This window comes from Triturus cristatus, chromosome 7, assembly GCF_964204655.1.
Source record: "Triturus cristatus chromosome 7, aTriCri1.1, whole genome shotgun sequence".
NCBI lineage: Eukaryota > Metazoa > Chordata > Amphibia > Caudata > Salamandridae > Triturus > Triturus cristatus.
This window is the reverse complement of record NC_140590.1, coordinates 1,854,126,629-1,854,148,827: the sequence shown is the minus strand read 5'-3', so window position 1 is coordinate 1,854,148,827 and position 22,199 is coordinate 1,854,126,629. Positions and strand designations below refer to the sequence as shown.

The 22,199-nt window shown below is 44.1% G+C and overlaps 1 protein-coding gene across 1 annotated transcript in view; it reads left to right on the top strand.

The window, feature by feature from the left end:
* Positions 1-22,199, top strand: part of LOC146813456 (uncharacterized) — a 550,359-nt gene that overhangs the window by 445,304 nt on the left and 82,856 nt on the right. The window contains exon 15 of the mRNA XM_085615430.1: positions 7,978-8,088. Within this exon, the coding sequence (XP_085471556.1) occupies positions 7,978-8,088 (111 nt within the window). The remainder of the gene's footprint in view (positions 1-7,977; positions 8,089-22,199) is intronic.

The window sequence follows — 22,199 nt, the reverse complement described above, 5'->3', positions numbered from 1 at the left end:
TGACGAGGCCCTACAGGCCATTAAAAAGGATACCGAGACAGCAAGATCTCTCGGAACGCTTCAGTTTTGTAAACCGCCCTGTCAAGGTGCGAGAGGCCGCGGATCCTTTTTTAATCAAGGAGGATATAATCAGCAAAGACAATATCAGTCTTATCAAAGTAACCAACGTTACTCTTCCCAGCGCCAACAATCATTCAGACAGCAACCATCTACCTCCTACTCGCAAAATTGAAGGAAGTTTACCTACCGCGGACGTGATACGACCAAGAAGCAGTGACAACTGCCACCTGCTCTACCGGCTCTACCGCTTGCCTCGTTAAAAGTTGGAGGAAGAATCTCCCGTTACTACTCAAACTGGTCAAAGATAACAACAGACAAATGGGTCTTGGACATTGTAGCCAGAGGCCCCGTTCTAGAATTTGTAAAACTTCCTCCGAATTCTCCTCCCATAGGACCACTTCCAGCTCACCTCTCAGAGCTTTTTGCCCTAATAATTTTGATGCTGCGAAAAGGAGCGATCGAAGTAGTCCCTCGATTGCAAAGAGGAACCGGCTTTTATCCCAGATTTCTTCTGATAAAGAAGAAATCGTGAGAATGGCGTCCCATTCTAGATCTTCGCTCCCTCAACAAATATCTCAAAAACTTATCCTTCCGGATGCTAACTCTGCAAGAAATCCGTCAACTTCTCACTGCGGGGGATCATATTCCCACCCTCGACCTCCAAGACGCTTATTTTCATGTACCAATTCTGCCCAGACACAGAAAGTTCTTGAGGTTCAGAGTGGCTGGTAGAGACTTTCAGTTCAAAGTCCTCCCTTTCGGACTACGTTCCGCACCCCGGGTCTTTACCAAGGTCTTAGCACCGGTGGCTGCACACCTTCAGCTGGAGGGAATTCAATATTTTCCTTATTTGGACGACTGCCTTATCAAGGCGAATTCTTTCAACATCGCAAACATCCATACTCAGAGATCTCTATCTCTTTTCCAATCTCTGGGCCTCTCCATCAATTTCGACAAGTCTCACCTCGTCCCATCGCAAAACAGAATGTTTTTGGGAGCCACCATAGACACTTTGCGAACAAAAGCCTTTGTCTCAAACGAAAGGCAACTGAAACTTTGCAAACTTGCCCAGCTGCTGCGATCAAATGAGTGTTTCAGTACGGCAGTTCAAGTCGCTTCTGGGTATGCTTTCATCCTGCATTCCTCAGGTCCCCAACTGCCGCCTCAGAATGAGACCTCTGCAAGAGGAACTCAACAAACGGTGGCTACAAGTTTCGGGATCCTTCGACGATCTCATCCACATCATCCTCAATTAAGGGACGCTCTACGATGGTGGACTTACAAGAAAAATGTAGCAGCAGGCTGCTCATTCCTAATAGAAGCTCCAAGCTTCGTCATCACCACGGATGCCTCCCTAGAAGGATGGGGAGCTCACCTGCAAGGACTGACGGTAAGGGGAAGGTGGGATGCTCAGCAACGAACTTGGCACATCAACCTCTTGAAATTGCTGGCGATCTTCCTAGCCCTAAAATCTTTTTGCACCTGCATTCTCGGAGCATCAGTGTTGATCCTGACGGACAACACAGCAAGTATGCACTACTTGAACAAACAAGGAGGGACAATATCCGCACTATTGTCTCAGCAAGCCCAGGAGATTTGGGTTTGGGCGATCAAACATCGGATAAGTCTGACAGCAATCCATTTCCTGGGAGTTTCCAATGTTCTTGCGGATTCCCTCAGCCGATCGACAACTTACAATCACGAGTGGGAGCTCCATCAACCAACCTTGAATCGTATTTTTCAGTAGTGGGGTTGGCCCAATCTGGATTTGTTCACGACCAGTCTGAACAGCAAATGCCCATTCTTCGCAAGTTGGCTTCCCCACAGGGGATCGTGCTGGAATTCTTTTTTGATGAACTGGTCGGGGATTTATACCTACGCTTTTGCATCGATACCGTTGATTCCCAGGGTTCTCCGGAAAATGAAGAAGGAGCCTTGTCGCCTAATACTCATAGCTCCCAGGTGGCCTCACCAGTTCTGGTTCACCGAACTCCTCCTTCTCTCCGAATGCGATCCCATTCAGTTGCGACCAATACCGAACCTTCTATCCATTCAGAACGGTCAGATCTGCCACCCGGATCCTGCATCCCTGCAGTTAGTGGCCTGGTGCCTGAGCACTTTGAATTTGCTCACTTAGATATTCCTTCAGACTGTAGAGAAGTCTTGGCCAGTGCTAGAGCGCCCTCCACAATCAAGACATACAAGCTTGAATGGAAACGATTTTGCATTTGGTGCCATGACGCCAACGTTCATCCAATTCATGCAAAACCGGAACAAATTTTGCCTTTCTTTTTGCATTTGGCAAGATCAGGCCTTTCGCATTCTACCCTTAAGGTATTTTTAGCGGCTATCTCCAGATTCCGACAGGATGGTTCCAACTCTCTGGGGTTTCCTCCCATTCGCCGTCCACCTCCATCCTGGCATCTGAACGTTGTGCTCTCACACCTTATGCGCCATCCTTTTGAACCTATTCATAAGGCAGATTTAAAATTTCTCACATGGAAAGTCTCTCTACTATTAACCCTCACATCTGCTAGGCGGGTCAGTGACATCTAAGCCTTCACTATAAAACCGCCTTACCTTCAATTCACCAGAGATTCGGTAGTGCTACGCACTAACCCCACTTTAATGCCTAAAGTACCTTCGGACTTCCATCTCAACGAACCGATCATTTAAAAAAAATTCTTTCCTAATACTCAATCACCTGCGGAAAGGGCTTTACATACTCTTCATGTCAAGAGGTGTCTCAAATTCTGTTTACAGAGGACATCGTCAATACAGAAATCTGATCAGCTATTTATAGCTTATGGAAAGATGCGTACAGGACACCCAATATCCAAACAGTCCATTGCTCGTTGGATTTCTGCTACAATTTGTTTCTGTCATCAGCATGCAGGCAGACCTTTACAGACAACTCCGAGAGCACATTCTACTAGAGCAATCTCGTCCTCTACCGCTCTCTTTGCTGGTATGCCTATTCATCAAATCTGCAGAGCTGCTACGTGGTCCAGCAGGCACACCTTTACCAAGCACTACTGTTTGGAAGCTGCCAGCGATGCCGACACGTCTGTGGGACAGGCGGTTCTCCGTAATCTTTTTAAATAAGGTGAGCCTCTGTTCTTCCCTCCTCCTCTTGCTATTTTCTGACATACAGATATTCTATGATTGTTGGTGTTTATATATGCGTAGATATATATATATATATATGTATAGAAATATCTATATAATTGTGATTACATATTGCCTGTGATATGCATATGCTTATGTTGATAATATCACTAGTATTGTTATGGAGTTACTGCTCTCTACTCTGATTCAGGCATGTGAATCTATGAAAGATACCCCAATACTGGAGAAGAACAAAAGTTACTTACCTGTAATCTGTGGTTCTCCAGTATTGGTATCTTTCATGGATTCACATGCAACCCACCCACCTCCCCTCGGAGGCACTTCTCTGCTCGGTTCACTTGGAATCACACTTGTGCGAGAAATTCTGAGAGCCTGAGCCTCTGAGGAGAACATTCTGGGTGGTGCTGTCGCCTGATTGGCTGTAGTTTGGACTATATATAATGACCTGGACGAGTCATGAAAGTGGAGGATTTTTTCCCTTTGATTTCTGGATACTTTACTTCCTGGTTCTAAGTTATCCATGATATGGTTTCTATATGCATATATATTGCTATTTTTATGTACTGTGGGACTCCCACTCCGACGACGGGGAATGATTCAGGCATGTCAACCTATGAAAGATACCCCAATACTGGAGAATCCACATGTCTATCAGCTCCCAATGGGAAATGACACTTAAAAGATATTTCAAGGCAATCCCCATGTTACTCTATGGGAGAGATAGTCCTTGCAATAGGGAAAAACGAAATTTGCAGTATTTCACTATTAGGACATGCTAAACACAGCAGTACGTGTCCTACCTTTTAAATACACTGCACCCTGCCCATGGGGCTGCCTTGGCCTACATTAGGGGTGACTTACATGGAGTAAAAGGGAAGGTGTGGGCCTGGCAAGTGAATGCACTTGCTAGGTCGAAATAGCAGGTCAAAACTGTGCACACTGACACTGCAGTGGCATGTCTGAAACATGTTTGCATGGCCACTCATGTGGGTGCCACAATCCGTGCTGCAGGCCCAGTAGTAGCACGATTTACAGGCCCTAGGCACACCTGGTGCCCTTTACTGGGGACTTAAATCAAATATGTCAATCATGGATAAACCAATCACCAAGACAATGAACACAGGGAGCACTTGCACTTTAGTACTGATCAGCAGTGGTAAAGTGCCAAGAGTCCTAAAACACAGACAAAAACAGCAGGTCAGAAGCAAAAAGACAGGGGAAATCACGCCCAAAAGTGCTAGGCCTTACACCTAGCCATCTGAGATTAATGATAAAGGAAGTTAGTTTAAAAAAGCATCAAAAACATACCTTTTTAGTATCTAGGGGATTGGGGTTATCGGCTGGGTTTTGTTTCTCTGTATCTGCCTCTGATGCTTAGTGCCAGGACACTCTTGGGGTAGCTGTGCTATATATAAATAACCTTCATTCATTCCAAAGCATTCAGGTACACATTCAAATACATGAAGTCACTCATTCAAAGCATTCAGGTACACATCCCAAGGCGTGCAGTCACTAATTCCAAAGCATTCAAGCATGCTTTCGAAGGAGTGCATCCACACATTCCAAAGCATCGTCGGAGTTCCGTAGCAGGAACTACAGGTTGAGAGGAGGGTCCTGAGCTCATACGCAAGCCAGCACCCCTGCCGGATAGTCATGGGGCATTCGCACCTTAGCGCGTGCAACACATTTTTTTGCTCTATGAGACGATCTGTAGCATAATTCATACCTTCACACATCATATAGGTCCTGATGAAAGCCACTTTATAACATAAGGCCTGGCTGAAACATGTAGACCACCCACTGGATACAGGAGTACCCTAAATACTACTCCATCTGCATCCAACGCCTTGCTTTTATTACTGCCAGTGGCCCAAACATTAAAGTAACCCCTTTGGGTAAATGGGACCACTGGGCAGTTTTTTAACCTATCACCTCTCACGTCAGTAACACTGCACACTCAGTAACATACCCGCTCCGCTGTAACACAGGCGTTGAAGCACACCCGGTACACATTCCGTGTCATGGGGTGGGGCCCAATGATGAAGCATGCCACCAACTAGGTTGGTGGGTGACGGCTTTATAAAAAGAAAAGAGACTTTTTCTTTAAACATACATCATCAACCATACACCTTTGTGACTCCTATCACGTCTAGGTAGACTAGTTCTTCTTGATTAGATACATTACTTCAGGGGATCAGGACTAGTTCTCTCTTCCTCTCTCTCATTTTAATACATAATCTATGAAAGATACCAATACTGGAGAACCACAGATTACAGGTAAGTAACTTTTGTTCGTTTGGGGTGTCTGAACTCACAATTTAAAAGTACATCTTTTGGCGAAGTTCTTTTCTTTCTTTTTTTATCTTTTGCCGGAGTTGTTTTTTAGATTTTTGAATTGCGTATTTGAAAATACCACTTTTAGAAAGTGAGCATTTTCTTGCTTAACCATTCTGTGCCTCTGACGGTCAGTAGATCCATGTCTGGGTTAGGGTGACAGTTGGGCTCTAGTGCATTCACTGTAGACAGTCACACATAGGGAGCTGAGGTGTGCCACTCGTATCCTGGTGGGCCATCACCTAACTTCCTAAAGTGGTGGGAGGCGTTGTCACTGACACCTGAACAGGGTTGTGCCTGTCCTCACACAAAGCTGTCTCCACCCCAGTGTATTGCATCTTCAGCCAGGTCGGGGAAAGGTAGGGTCTTGTGCACTACAAAGACTTTCCTTTGAAGACTGCCTCCTTCAAAGGCAGAAAGGGGTTTAAGTATTGGACCTCTGAGGCTTAAATCAGAATACTTCTGGACTGAGGACATTCTGCCTGGAAGAAGAGCTGGATGCTGTAGGAGGGACTGCTACTGCCTGGTGCTTTATTGTGCTGGCTTGCTGCTTCTTTCCTCGGAGTGAAAGGACTGGACTTTGCTTTTTGTATCCCGCTTCCAAGCTTCTCTAAGCCTTGTATAAATATTTATAAAGCGCACTGCAACCCTACGGGCATGTGTTTGCCTTCTGTTAAGAAGTCTCAGGGTCATCAAAGACTTCACCTGCCAGTGGCTGGGCTCTTCTGCTGAGAGTCCTGACTTTCCAGGTGGTGCCAAATCCATTTCCTAGGCCCTTGGAAGTAGACTTTTGTGAAAGTAAGGAACCAACACATAACCTAAGAAATCGACACTTCACTTTTTTTTCCCAGCATCCCCACCCCCCACCCCACGCCTCACAAAATCTTTGATTTTGACGCATCTAAGGTACTTTGTGCTAAAGCAGCAGTCTTTCTTGCCTGTACTGTAAAAGTAAGGTCATGGTCTAGCCAGATTCCCAGACTTATAATCTCGGTTTTAGGGACTGGCGCCGGACCCATGGAGGAAGGCCACAAATTGCTTGATAAGGAATATAGGGAGTTGCAGAATCATGAGCTCGGTCTTTTCACCATTAAGTTTCAAGTGGGAGAGACTCATCCACTTGGAGACTTCCTCAAGGCAGGAAAGAAGGTCCTTGGTCTGCTGGTTGGGGTGGCTGAGCGCTACAACCAGCTGGGTATCATCGGCGTATGTCAGCATAAGAATCCCAAAGGGGGATACAACATCCGCCAGCGGGGCCATATAAACATTAAAAAGGCTAGGGCTCAAAGAGGAGCCCTGGGGGACTCCGCACTGTAAGGGGATGGGCTGTGAGTTGGCACCGTCTTCAAAGATCTGGAAAAGTCTTCCTTCTAAGAAGGATTGCAGCCATAATAGAGCTGTTCCGCTCACTCCTGTGCTCCTGAGACGGTGACCCGAGACACTGTGGTTCACCATGTCGAAGGCCGAGCTCAGGTCGAGGAGGATTATGGCGGCTGCCCCCACTGCATCAAGAATTTTTCTAGTTTCTTCCACCACTGATAGTATGGCGGTTTCCGTTCCTTGACCAGGGCGGAAGCCCATTTGAGAGGGGTGGAGAACCCCGTTGGTTTCAAGAAACTTGGAGAGAGTGTTATTGGCCTATGTATGCCTGAATAATTTGGAATGAGTGACTGCTCTCCTTGGAACGTATCCCTGAATGCTTTGGAATGATTGACTGCATGTCTTGGAACATATGCCTGAATGCTTTGGAATGAGTGACTGCATGCCTTGGAATGTATACCTGAATGCTTTACAATGAGTGACTGCATGTCTTTGAATGTATATCTGAATGCTCTGAAAAGAGTGACTGTACTTCTTGGAATGTATGCCTGAATGCTTTGGAATGAGTGACTGCATGCCTTGGAATGTATACCTGAATGCTTTAGAAGGAGTGACTGCATGTCTTTGAATGTATACCTGAATGCTCTGAAAAGAGTGACCGCACTTCTTGGAATGTATGGCTGAATGCTTTGGAATGAGTGACTGCACGCCTTGGAATGTATACCCTCACACCCTGCGATGTAAGACTGCACATACAAGGATGTAGGACCGCACCAGGACCAGTCAGGAGTTGGTGGATGAGACACCCTCTACCCCCTCTGTACTCAGTACCTCTGCGCCGGCAGTGGAGGGCACTCTTCACATTCGGGTGTATCTCAGGCGAGGAGACCCCTCTGAGGACTTTCTCCGCGGCCTGCTGGGGCTCTTAGCGGAGGACAAATCTCTGCTGGTGAGGGTGGGAGCACAAGGTCAGAGGAGAGAACAGCTATGACAACAGTACTAGGGTCAGGCCTGTTAAGGGCGTGGCCTGTTTGGGTTCTCTGCACACTTCAGTCCCTCCGCACTCTCTTCTGGCATTGATGAATGGTGTATTGAGTTTCCATCTAAAGGCTGTATTGTGTATTTCAATAACAGAGCAACTGGATGTCCCAGGAGCTGTCATGCCTGGCTTCAAGGAAGAGGCAAAGCCCTGTGTGATTGGTCGTCATCACTCTGAGAGCAGTGGGGGCACCGGTGCTTCTGAAGGTGAGTGAATTGTGAGTGCCCGCTGAGCAAGTCCAACTGGATGTCCCAGAAGCTGTGGGGCGGGGGTCCACCTACTCCCACTCCATTTCTGTACCATCTCTCACGATCTGTTCGCCTTTATTCTTGCTGACCCCTTGTATAAACAAGCCTTGGCGAAGGGAGCCTTTTCTAGTGTCAAAGGTTTTCACAAGCTTCACTCACACAGGAAGAGCCCCAAGCTTCACTCACACAGGAGGAGCCCCAAGTTTCACTCACACAGGAGTAGCTGCACTGTATATTATTATCACACACAGATCACATGCAAAAAGTCATGCTCTCAAACACATATGCCCACACAAAGAAGCACACACGTGTCCACATCCTTCATGTACCCTAACAGGAACATACCCAACAGAGTCAGGCACGGTACAAACTTCTTCACATTACAGAAGGCGATTCCACCGTACACGTTTACCCTTCAAAGGAGCAGATGACTTCGCTTAATGTACCATCCATCAGCTGAAAGAGTGAACTTTACCCTGCTCTGAGTTGCACAATCAGATCTCATCTGTGTTTGATTGCAAGCGGATAGTATTCTGATTACTGGATTACAGAGGGAGCTTATGGGGATTTCTTTGTTACATCACATTACATGTTACTTTGTTTTTGATTGCAGCATCAATTCATTCCTATTACCCTTTAATGAAATAGAAAGGATTATTTTCTCAGCTTTTACTGAGCATCATATTATAAAAAAGGTTATTATTATTGTAGTTAGTTTTCCCTACATATCAACCGTGGCATTCTGTTAGTTCATAAGTACAGACCCTCAAACATACAACCACCAGAAACCAAAATGACAGGTCCCAAGAAGACGTCCTAAAAGATGATGTCTCCGATAATGTGCATCTTTATATCTTCTGAGACTGCCCAGACCCTCCTCTATCTTGCAGAATGTCTGAGTTTAATATCAGTATTAAGTACATGTCTCTCTATAACTGAAGTTTAATATCAGTATTATTAAGTACATGTCTCTCTATAACTGAAGTTTAATATCAGTATTATTAAGTGCATGTCTCTCTATAACTGAAGTTTAATATCGGTATTATTAAGTACATGTCTCTCTATAACTGAAGTTTAATATCGGTATTATTAAGTACATGTCTCTCTATAACTGAAGTTTAATATCAGTATTATTAAGTACATGTCTCTCTATAACTGAAGTTTAATATCAGTATTATTAAGTGCATGTCTCTCTATAACTGAAGTTTAATATCGGTATTATTAAGTACATGTCTCTCTATAACTGAAGTTTAATATCAGTATTATTAAGTGCATGTCTCTATAACTGAAGTTTAATATCAGTATTATTAAGTGCATGTCTCTATAACTGAAGTTTAATATCAGTATTATTAAGTACATGTCTCTCTATAACTGAAGTTTAATATCGGTATTATTAAGTACATGTCTCTCTATAACTGAAGTTTAATATCAGTATTATTAAGTACATGTCTCTCTATAACTGAAGTTTAATATCAGTATTATTAAGTACATGTCTCTCTATAACTGAAGTTTAATATCAGTATTATTAAGTGCATGTTTCTCTATAACTGAAGTTTAATATCAGTATTATTAAGTACATGTCTCTCTATAACTGAAGTTTAATATCAGTATTATTAAGTGCATGTCTCTCTATAACTGAAGTTTAATATCAGTATTATTAAGTACATGTCTCTCTATAACTGAAGTTTAATATCAGTATTATTAAGTGCATGTCTCTATAACTGAAGTTTAATATCAGTATTATTAAGTACATGTCTCTCTATAACTGAAGTTTAATATCGGTATTATTAAGTACATGTCTCTCTATAACTGAAGTTTAATATCAGTATTATTAAGTACATGTCTCTCTATAACTGAAGTTTAATATCGGTATTATTAAGTACATGTCTCTCTATAACTGAAGTTTAATATCAGTATTATTAAGTGCATGTCTCTCTATAACTGAAGTTTAATATCAGTATTATTAAGTACATGTCTCTCTATAACTGAAGTTTAATATCAGTATTATTAAGTGCATGTCTCTCTATAACTGAAGTTTAATATCAGTATTATTAAGTACATGTCTCTCTATAACTGAAGTTTAATATCAGTATTATTAAGTGCATGTCTCTCTATAACTGAAGTTTAATATCAGTATTATTAAGTACATGTCTCTCTATAACTGAAGTTTAATATCAGTATTATTAAGTGCATGTCTCTCTATAACTGAAGTTTAATATCGGTATTATTAAGTGCATGTCTCTATAACTGAAGTTTAATATCAGTATTATTAAGTGCATGTCTCTATAACTGAAGTTTAATATCAGTATTATTAAGTGCATGTCTCTATAACTGAAGTTTAATATCAGTATTATTAAGTACATGTCTCTCTATAACTGAAGTTTAATATCGGTATTATTAAGTGCATGTCTCTATAACTGAAGTTTAATATCAGTATTATTAAGTGCATGACTCTATAACTGAAGTTTAATATCAGTATTATTAAGTGCATGTCTCTATAACTGAAGTTTAATATCAGTATTATTAAGTACATGTCTCTCTATAACTGAAGTTTAATATCGGTATTATTAAGTACATGTCTCTCTATAACTGAAGTTTAATATCGGTATTATTAAGTACATGTCTCTCTATAACTGAAGTTTAATATCAGTATTATTAAGTACATGTCTCTCTATAACTGAAGTTTAATATCGGTATTATTAAGTGCATGTCTCTCTATAACTGAAGTTTAATATCGGTATTATTAAGTACATGTCTCTCTATAACTGAAGTTTAATATCAGTATTATTAAGTGCATGTCTCTATAACTGAAGTTTAATATCAGTATTATTAAGTACATGTCTCTCTATAACTGAAGTTTAATATCAGTATTATTAAGTACATGTCTCTCTATAACTGAAGTTTAATATCAGTATTATTAAGTGCATGTCTCTCTATAACTGAAGTTTAATATCAGTATTATTAAGTACATGTCTCTCTATAACTGAAGTTTAATATCAGTATTATTAAGTGCATGTCTCTCTATAACTGAAGTTTAATATCAGTATTATTAAGTACATGTCTCTCTATAACTGAAGTTTAATATCAGTATTATTAAGTACATGTCTCTCTATAACTGAAGTTTAATATCAGTATTATTAAGTGCATGTCTCTCTATAACTGAAGTTCAATATCAGTATTATTAAGTACATGTCTCTCTATAACTGAAGTTTAATATCAGTATTATTAAGTGCATGTCTCTCTATAACTGAAGTTTAATATCGGTATTATTAAGTGCATGTCTCTATAACTGAAGTTTAATATCAGTATTATTAAGTGCATGTCTCTATAACTGAAGTTTAATATCAGTATTATTAAGTGCATGTCTCTATAACTGAAGTTTAATATCAGTATTATTAAGTGCATGTCTCTCTATAACTGAAGTTTAATATCGGTATTATTAAGTACATGTCTCTCTATGACTGAAGTTTAATATCGGTATTATTAAGTACATGTCTCTCTATAACTGAAGTTTAATATCAGTATTATTAAGTACATGTCTCTCTATAACTGAAGTTTAATATCAGTATTATTAAGTGCATGTCTCTCTATAACTGAAGTTTAATATCGGTATTATTAAGTACATGTCTCTCTATAACTGAAGTTTAATATCAGTATTATTAAGTGCATGTCTCTATAACTGAAGTTTAATATCAGTATTATTAAGTACATGTCTCTCTATAACTGAAGTTTAATATCAGTATTATTAAGTACATGTCTCTCTATAACTGAAGTTTAATATCGGTATTATTAAGTGCATGTCTCTATAACTGAAGTTTAATATCAGTATTATTAAGTGCATGTCTCTATAACTGAAGTTTAATATCAGTATTATTAAGTGCATGTCTCTATAACTGAAGTTTAATATCAGTATTATTAAGTACATGTCTCTCTATAACTGAAGTTTAATATCGGTATTATTAAGTACATGTCTCTCTATAACTGAAGTTTAATATCGGTATTATTAAGTACATGTCTCTCTATAACTGAAGTTTAATATCGGTATTATTAAGAACATGTCTCTCTATAACTGAAGTTTAATATCGGTATTATTAAGTGCATGTCTCTATAACTGAAGTTTAATATCGGTATTATTAAGTACATGTCTCTATAACTGAAGTTTAATATCAGTATTATTAAGTGCATGTCTCTATAACTGAAGTTTAATATCAGTATTATTAAGTGCATGTCTCTATAACTGAAGTTTAATATCAGTATTATTAAGTACATGTCTCTATATAACTGAAGTTTAATATCGGTATTATTAAGTACATGTCTCTCTATAACTGAAGTTTAATATCGGTATTATTAAGTACATGTCTCTCTATAACTGAAGTTTAATATCAGTTTTATTAAGTGCATGTCTCTATAACTGAAGTTTAATATCGGTATTATTAAGTACATGTCTCTCTATAACTGAAGTTTAATATCAGTATTATTAAGTGCATGTCTCTATAACTGAAGTTTAATATCGGTATTATTAAGTACATGTCTCTATAACTGAAGTTTAATATTGGTATTATTAAGTGCATGTCTCTATAACTAAAGTTTAATATCAGTATTATTAAGTGCATGTCTCTATAACTGAAGTTTAATATCAGTATTATTAAGTGCATGTCTCTATAACTGAAGTTTAATATCAGTTTTATTAAGTGCATGTCTCTATAACTGAAGTTTAATATCGGTAATATTAAGTACATGTCTCTCTATAACTGAAGTTTAATATCAGTATTATTAAGTGCATGTCTCTATAAATGAAGTTTAATATCAGTATTATTAAGTGCATGTCTCTATAACTGAAGTTTAATATCGGTATTATTATTAAGTGCATGTCTCTCTATAACTGAAGTTTAATATCGGTATTAAGTACATGTCTCTCTATAACTGAAGTTTAATATCGGTATTAAGTACATGTCTCTCTATAACTTAAGTTTAATATCGGTATTATTAAGTACATGTCGCTCTATGATTGCAGTTTAATATCGGCATTATTAAGTACATGTCTCTCTATGATTGTAGTTTAATATCGGTATTATCCTACTAGCAAAGTACATTTCCTTTCGTAATTGGATGATGTAGTCTCTTGAGTGACACATTTGAAAATAAGACACGTCAGTAATATTCATTACACACAGTCAGACTCATTCTTTGTGGGATACAACTACAAGGTTTCAGCCAGACTCAGGACCGTGTTTAGATCTCGGCAGACAGGTTACTCCGTCACAACAGTAATGGATATCCCTTCCTCCAAAATGTAACCCATAGGGCATAATAGGAATAATATTTCGGCGGTGGGATATCCGTCACCGCTGTGATGGAGTAACCCATCCGCCAAGATCTAAATCATGCCCTCAGTCTTGCCCCGGTCCTAATTCAGTAGTGAGACACTTTGGAATCTGAATAGACTCCAAGCGGACTTGTGGGGCATAGATGAGTAGCCCTGCCAGCCCTGCTTTTTTTTTAGCTGAAAATGTTGTGAAGGATTTTGCCTTATCTTTGGTAAGAAACTCCTTTCTTTAACTAGAGTGGATCTGGGAAACCACCCTTCTCTGGGCTACCTTTGAGATTGTTTTTTACGTCTAAAATGTGGCTTGCAAAGTTCTGTTTTGCCACATCTTGTAGTGCTGTGACCCCAACACACACTGTGATTGATTGCTAGAGAAACACACACGTCTTTGTATGTTGCATTACATCTGACACAGGCTACTTGTGTCTGTCACCCAACCTCATGCTCTTTTCGCTAGATCCCAAGCTGTGTTAATGAGGGAGTAACTTACCACTGGTTGCTCCTTGCGGAAAGTAGTACAGTAGTGGCTGGCCCTTCTCAGTGCGGACTCCCTTCCTATAGAATTTTCTCCTGATCTATGCCAGCTCCTGGAATGCCATGTGAAATTCTAAAAAGCCCAGATGAGGTTGACTGTTTTAGCAAATAATCTTGTTACTTTTTTGTTTGAGTCTTGGAGACCTTCCTTGTCAGTCCTATTCACCTGCATATCTCTTTTCAGTTCACTTTCTCTACACCCATCTTCAAGAAATGGGCCCTCATTACCTGAGGAAAAGACTCCGTAAATACCATCAGACGAGGAGCCTAAGATCCAATCTTCAAGTACTCTTTGTTACTCCTCGCTTTGCAAAAGCCAGGTTAGGTGGTCGGTCATTTACGGTAAGAACTGCCCATCTGTGGAACTCCTTACCCGAGTACATCAGGAAGGGCAACTCTGAATCTTCTTTCCGCAAACTCCTGAAAACCTGTTTTTTTGGCCTTCCCTAGCACCTGTAACTCTCGGTAGTCTGGTTCCACCTCCTGATCTCCGCAATTAGCGCCGGGACACCTCCGCTGGAGGTAGCTGTGCGTTCTACAAGCTTCTAAATAAATAAATAAACACATGAAGCCTTCAAGCGTATTCTGGAAATACACATATGAAACCTTCTGTGTATTGTTATGGTAGGGAAACAGATGTATGTTCTCCTGGCAGAAACAAGGAAATTAGCTCAAACAGTCGGTGAGAAGGGCATCGAGCATGGACATATAACACCGCCACAGGTTTTCCTTCAGCAACTTCACATTCAACTACATTCTTTACAGACATTGGTAATAATGTGGTGGTCAGTGTAAAATTAGAAGTGAGTGGAATAAAAAATAAAAAAGACAGCATGGAGCAGGAAGTTAATATTAGTAGAATCTCTCCTGGCTCTTTGTCTCCTTACCTCCTTTCTTAATGTGAGAAGTTGGCCTGGTATATGATGCTCACTAGTTAAAGTGATCACCTTGTACCATGCCAAGCAACCCTTATGGTGTGGTTGTAAGTCAACCTTTTCGGACTAGCAGCCCTAGTGGTAGCGTAGGCTAAGCAGTCTTTGAGGCTAAACTCGTGAAGCGTGTTAAGCCAGCTGTTTTACCAAATGCAACCCCCTTTTATACCAATGAAAGGACACCACACAGATATATATTCAAAATATATATGTATTTATTTCTCAAAGTAACCCCTAGTCTCTTTATGAGCACAGGAGCACAAATCGTCAAACAAGATTACAGTAGAATACACAGAAGTTGCACTTTATATGGATAGGCCCTGGTGGCCGCTCAAACCATATACTAAAATAGTGGTATAAGTACCACGAACAGAAAAGGGAAAAGGCCTAGGGCCTCTAGAATCGCTGGGCCTACAAGGAGCTAACTTCAGTTAGTGACCAGGAGGTCCACGGGTGGCGTGTGCAGAGCAAATAGTCACACGCGTGCTCCCATAGGTTTCAATGGGTGCGTAAAAAGTACAAAGTTACTGCAAAGAGGATCTTCCGGATGGACTAGGAACTCAAGATTGGAAACACAGACACTAGAGATGATGCTCTACACTTGGGCACCGGAGTGCCAACTTTACCTCACCCACAGGAAGCGGGTGCATAGGTGTCGAAGTGCGTCGGGTTTCTTCTATCTGTTCCGTGGAGCCTGAAGGCAAAGATGCTGCAGGCGGGCGGTCCGGGATAGATGCGGTGGATCCAAGGGTGGATCGGTGTTGTAAAAGGCCTGTAAGCAGAGGGGACAGTGTTCACAGTCACTAGCCAGTGACCAGCGTGGCACCAGGTGGGTACCAGGCAGTGTCGGGTGCAAACAGGAAGAAAGGTGTAGCTTGTCTCTGCAGCCACGTGGTCCCTGGAGGTCGACGACGTCCAGGAGTCGGTTCACGAGCTGTCCCACGCAGGCTCTCGCTGTCGGCGGTGTCGGCGACTTGATCGAAGCAAACAAGCCTTGGCAAAAGCAATTGTTGTGGAGAACAAGATAAGCTGATGGTTCTGACCAGCAAGGTCAGAGGGTCTGCTCCTTTGGAGGGGAGCAAGGGCCAGTCTGGAGCAACCAGACCAGCGGTGTAAGTCTTGAAGTTCGTCGCCAAGATGGCCACTAGCCAGCGGGCCAGCAACCGGTTAGGCGCGTCGAGTGGCAAAATGCAGAAGGGCCCCACGCAGATCGTGGAGATGCTGGAGGGCTCACCTTTGGTGCAGATGCTGCTCGAGGGTTGGGCTTCTCAGATCCCAAAGCACAACTTGGAGGGAGCCTCGGTTGTTGCGCTTGCAGCTTGTCGTCGTCGTTCCAAGATGGCTGGCTCCACGTGTCTCGGTGCCTCCACGGGTCTCCTCTTTTCAGGGACTGTGGATCGGGCGGTGAGAGGTCTGGAGGTCCAGGTCTTGTCAGTCTCTGGGCTCGGGCTCCGGCGGGAGGCGGCGGCAAAGCAGACGTTGATTCGCTGGATGGTGCTTGCGTTAGCAAGGTGGTCACTCCCTGACCACAGGGGAGATTTCCTTCAGTCTTCTGTGCAGCAGAATGTCGAAGTTCCCGTCTTCTTCTTAGTTTCAAGTTGATTCCAGGATGTCTGAAGTCTTAGGACACAGCTCCTACCTTTAAGCGGATTCTAGGGGCCGGACTACCTGCTAGATCCCTCCCTATGGGTGGGACCAGGAAGGGGGGTGGTTACACCCCCAATCCTTTGTCCAGCTCGCCCCAGGCCCGGGACTGGTGTGCCCCAGGACCGGTTTGAACTGGCATATGCACCGAGGCTCCTTGTGAGCCACAGGCATGTCTGGTTTCTTTCAAGCCCTACCTGACCAATACACAAAATCCTGTCTGGGGTGGTGCACGCACCTCCCCTGGCAGGAAACCCTTTGTCCACACCTCCCAAGCTGGAAGGACTCCCAGCAGCAGGAGGGCAGACTTGTGTCTGTGGTGGCAGCATCCATTTTGTGGAGCTGAGGCTATGTCTGATTTTACCCGGGTTTCAGGTACTGTACATGTCGTGTCCCTCTAGAAGGGTGGAATGCTAACCCCGTCGCCAGAATTGGCGAGGGGTTAGTATTCCAATTCGTATGACACCTTACTCGACATGTTTTGATAAAGCCAAACCAAAGATAGCATTTAACCGCGAGGTTCATAATGCACTTAAGAGTATATGGTATGACGATATCTGGAAACAGTAGAAGGAAGTTGTTCCGACCACTGCAGACAGGCTCAGCTCATGCCAGAGCACCATCTCACATGGAACCAAGCACTCTGCCTTCAGGATTGTTAAGGCCTACCATAGGAGTGACTTATAGGTTAACATGTGTCCCATTTAAGGTTAGGTATAGGTATACTACACCTAAGTAAGAGGTGGTTACACCAACTTACCCCAGCTGAGTGATCAGCCAGTTGTGTCAAATTTGTTAGGCCAGGGGGGGAGGAGCCAAGATGGCGACCGGAGCAGACGCTTGAGCGCCCGGCTCCGTCGGCCCTTGGCCCCGGACTATTATCCTGATTCCTATCCTTGCCGATTCTCGAGGTGAAACGTGTACGACGACGCGCTGTCCACGCCGCCACTTCCCCGAAGTCTCAGCCCGCCCGGATGCCGGAGTTCTTGGTGCTTTTGTTCTCCGCCCTGGACCCCTGCTCCATTGTGGCCTTTGCCGGCCCCCTGGAAGCTCCGCAGTCCCCGGACCCGCTAGCGCAAATCCGAGCCCCGCGGTCCCGACCTCACCTAACACCACGGACTGTCGCCAGATGAGCCTGGGGAGGGACGGCCAGACACCTCCTCCACCCTGCGCCAGGGCTGGGGCTGTAAGGTAAGCCCCGGTGAGGCGGGTCTCCTGCCCCGATCTGTGGACCGCGCTGTGGGAGGCTGCCGACCCCCTTCTTCTATTGCCTAGTCGGCTGCAAAGAGAACCCGAGGGAAGGGAGGCGACTGTTGGCTTTCCCAGTTGCGGCGCAGACCTGAGGGGAACTGACTCCTTGCTACGACCCCCCCCCCCCCCTGGCCATTGTACCGTCCGGCGGTAAAACATGGCGTTGTTTGCCTGCTCGCGGCCGGGGGGTGATACTCCGGTCTTGCCCGCTGCCCGCTTCGCCCTCCCTCCACCAGACACCAGCTCCACAGTGCCGTCCCGGATTGCTGCCGATGTGGGGGTGCAGCTTCCGCTGACATGCGGCTCCGTACTGGCCGTCCTGCGGGACTTTCGTTTACAAATGTTTGCTCGCTTTCAGGCGCTGAGTGAGCAGTTTGACTCCCTGTGGTCGGCTGCGGGCCGTGAGCGCTCCGTCTGTCATCAACACGGCGTGGGTCTGCCAGTGCTTTTGTCCTCTTGCGGGGACGCAACGGCTGTGTGTGATCGTGCTACACTGGTGCCTTCATCTGGCTTTCCCGGCACCCAGGATCAATTGCTCTCCAGCTTAACAGCGGATACTTTGTTTCCCCGTTCATTGCTGCCTGCTTCATTGTTGCCTGCCTCACCGCGTCTGCAAGAGTATCCAGCTGAGCAACACCTAACATCCTCGAGGAATCGTTCACGGTGGCCTACTGCTTCTTTTCTGTGGAACTCCTGTACTCTACATGCCATGTCTGGACTTTCTGTGGTGCACAAAGGGACCTCTACAGATGGTCGGCGGCCATTTTGGGATTCTACTTCACCATCTTCTCCTAAACGGCCATATTGTCTTTGTCTGCACGGGATGCGGGGCCTTCATGTAGGGGCTGGCTTAATCTCAAGCCCGCGATCGGGCCAGGGCTAGACTGATTAATATCGCCATGGTTTCACGGAGGGGCTGGACTGGGACTGGAACTGTATGTGTACTTTGTGCGCATTCGTCGCGATTTGTCTTCCTTCATCTAAATTGTTGTGACAATTCATTTTCACACGACTGCTTTTGGGGTAGTGGGTTCGCAGTGTGTGGAAGCCAAAGATGGCCGATGGTTTAGGGCGCTCTGATGATACGTAGGCTCCTCCCCACTTTCTTCTTTTCGGGAGTTTAGATTAGAATAGTCCTATTCTTTTCTCACCCCCTTTAACATAGGTGTACTGTTTTCTTATCTTTCTTTACTTTATTCTTACTCTCTTTCTTGTCTATATTTCGGGTTTATTGGGCGACAGGCACTATGCTGGGGGGGGGGGGAAGGCCGTAGCCTCCGCATTGGTGTAGGGTGGGGGGGTAACTTACTGTTTCTAATTAGTTCTATGGGCCTTTTTTCTCTTTATGTTTCTGCGCTATACTTGTTTCGATTCTGGGTCCGGGTGGGGGGTTGACTGAGTGGGGGCGGCACTGGAGGGGTGCGTAATTGCTCATGTGACTATCCTGTTATATAACTGCATTGCCTCACTGCCTGCGATTTTACTTCCATTGCTGTTTTAATGATGCTGCTGCTCTCCCGTGTGGTGAAGATATCGTGCGGACTCGAATCTCCTTGGTTCTTATTCTTCACTGACTATTTCCCTGATAAACTTATTTTGAAAACTTTAAAATTAACCTTCACTTCTCCTTTCCCTGGGGTCAAGGATCTCTCCAGTGTATGTTTCATAAATCGTTGCTAACCTTGACCGTTGAAGCACGGGGGCCGTAATGTTTGTATCAGTGCTTAACCGTATCGTGGCCGGCCTTTAGGTTGTAGGCCCGTATTTGTTCTTTTAATATGCACGAATAAAGGTTTTAAAAAAAAAAAAAAAAAAAAATTTGTTAGGCCAAGCCTGGGGTGGCATAATACATGCTTCAGCCCCTGGCAGGCCTTGAGTACACCAATGCCCTGGGTACCTACTAACTACTAATTACAATTTATTTATTATGTTTTGGCCCTGGGTACCTAGTGTACACTGGTACAGGGGCTGACAGGGTGACCCACTTCCAATTAGGTATGCACCTAGGGTGCATAGTGTAAATTTAGTAGAGAGAACAGCAGGCTGGGGGTCTGATTGGCAGGCCCACAGCCTCAATATGTCAAAAACCAGTGAAGCGAAAAGCAAAAATTTGGGGTGACCATAGGATAGCAGACCCTACTCTCCTACACAACCCCCCCCCCCCCCCAAACGCAGGGACATTAAACTAGCCTTGACCAGTCTCGTCTTCATGTCCTAAGTGGAAGTACCTGGAGAGACCATCTGCATTCCCATGGTCAGTACCTGGCCGGTGCTCCACTGTAAAGTCCATCCCCTGTAGGGAAATGGACCACCTAAGCAGTTTGGGGTTTTCACCCTTCATCTGATTTAGCCATAAGAGGGGCTTATGGTCGGTCTGAATCTTGAAGTGAGTGCCAAACAAGTATGGCCTCAGCTTCTTCAGGGCCCACACCACAGCAAAGGCCTCCCTCTCAATAGCTGACCAATTCTCTCTGGGAGTCAACCTTCTGCTAATAAAAGCAATGGGTTGGTCTTGACCATCTACATTAAGTTGTGACAGCACAGCTCCCACACCCAACTCAGAAGCATCTGTTTGGACAATAAACTCTTTGGAGTAGTCAGGACTTTTCAGGATAGGTGCAGAGCACATGGCCTCCTTCAGGTCATCAAATGCCTTTTGACAGCTTACTGTCCACTGAACCTTTTTGGGCATCTTCTTGGATGTCAGATCATTAAGAGGAGTCACAATGGACCCATAGTTCTTAACAAACTTCCTGTAGTACCCAGTCAAGCCCAAGAAAGCTCGAACTTGAGTCTGGGTGGTTGGAGGGGACCAGTCCTTGATGGATTGTATCTTACTCTCCAGTGGTTGAACTTGGCCTCCACCTACAAGGTGGCCCAAATATACAACCTTACTCTGCCCTATCTGGCACTTAGTAGCCTTGATAGTGAGGCCTGCCCTTTGCAGAGCCTCAAGAGCCTTCTTCAGGTGGATCAGGTGATCCTCCCAGGTGGAGCTAAAGACAGCAATGTCATCAAGATATGCTGCGCAAAAGTCATCCAACCCAGTAAGGACTTGGTTCACCAGCCTTTGGAAGGTGGCAGGTGCATTCTTCAGACCAAAGGGCATCACCACAAACTGGTAGTGCCCACCTGGGGTTGAGAATGCTGTTTTGGCCTTAGACTCCTCAGCTAATCTGATTTGCTAATAGCCAGCTGTCAAGTCAAATGTGCTCAAAAACTTTGCAGAAGCTAGTTTGTCTATGAGCTCATCTGCCCTTGGAATAGGGTGTGCATCTGTCCTGGTGACAGCATTGAGACCCCTGTAGTCCACACAGAACCTCATCTCTCTCTTGCCATCTTTGGTGTGAGGTTTGGGGACCAGAACCACTGGGCTAGCCCAGGGGCTCTCTGAGGGTTCAATGACACCTAATTCCAGCATTTTATGTACCTCAACCTTTATACAGTCCCTGACGTGGTCAGGTTGTCTGTAGAGCTTGTTCTTTACAGGCAGACTGTCACCAGTGTCCACCACATGGGTACACCAGTCAGTTTGGCTAGGTATTAGGGAAAACAGATGTTGAAATGATTGTAGAACTTGTCTACATTCAGTCTGCTGATGGGCAGTGAGGTTGCCTCCAAGGGTCACTCCTTCAACTGAGCCATCTTCAGGGTTCTGAGACAACAGGTCTGGGAGAGGGTCACTCTCTTCCTCCTGTCCCTCATCTGTAGCCATGAGCAAGCCCATGTCTGCCCTGTCAACATATGCTTTTAACCTGTTAACATGGAGTACCCTGTGGGGACTCCTGGGAGTTCCTAGGTCCACCAAGTAGGTGACCTCTCCCTTCTTTTCCAGGATTGTATGGGGTCCAGACCATTTGTCTTGGAGTGCTGCTGGGGCCACTGGCTCCAACACCCATACCTTCTGTCCTGGCTGAAACTCAACCAAGACAGCCTTTTGGTCATGCCAAGCTTTCTGTAAGGCCTGGCTTGCCTCAAGGTTTTTGGATGCCTTCTCCATATACTCAGCCATCCTGGAGCGGAGACCAAGTACATAGTCCACTATGTCTTGTTTAGGCTTTTTGAGAGGTAACTCCCATCCTTCCTTCACTAAACACAGTGGGCCTCTTACAGGGTGCCCAAACAACAATTCAAAGGGGCTGTAGCCAACTCCTTTTTGTGGGACCTCTCTGTAAGCAAACAGAAGGCAGGGTAGAAGGATGTCCCATCTTCGCCTGAGCTTTTCAGGTAATACTTTGATCATACCCTTTAGGGTCTTGTTGAATCTCTCAACAAGCCCATTGCATTGTAGGTGATAAGGGGTGGTGAACTTGTAGTTGACACCACATTCCTTCCACATAGCTGTCAAGTATCCTGACATGAAGTTGGTACCTCTGTCAGAA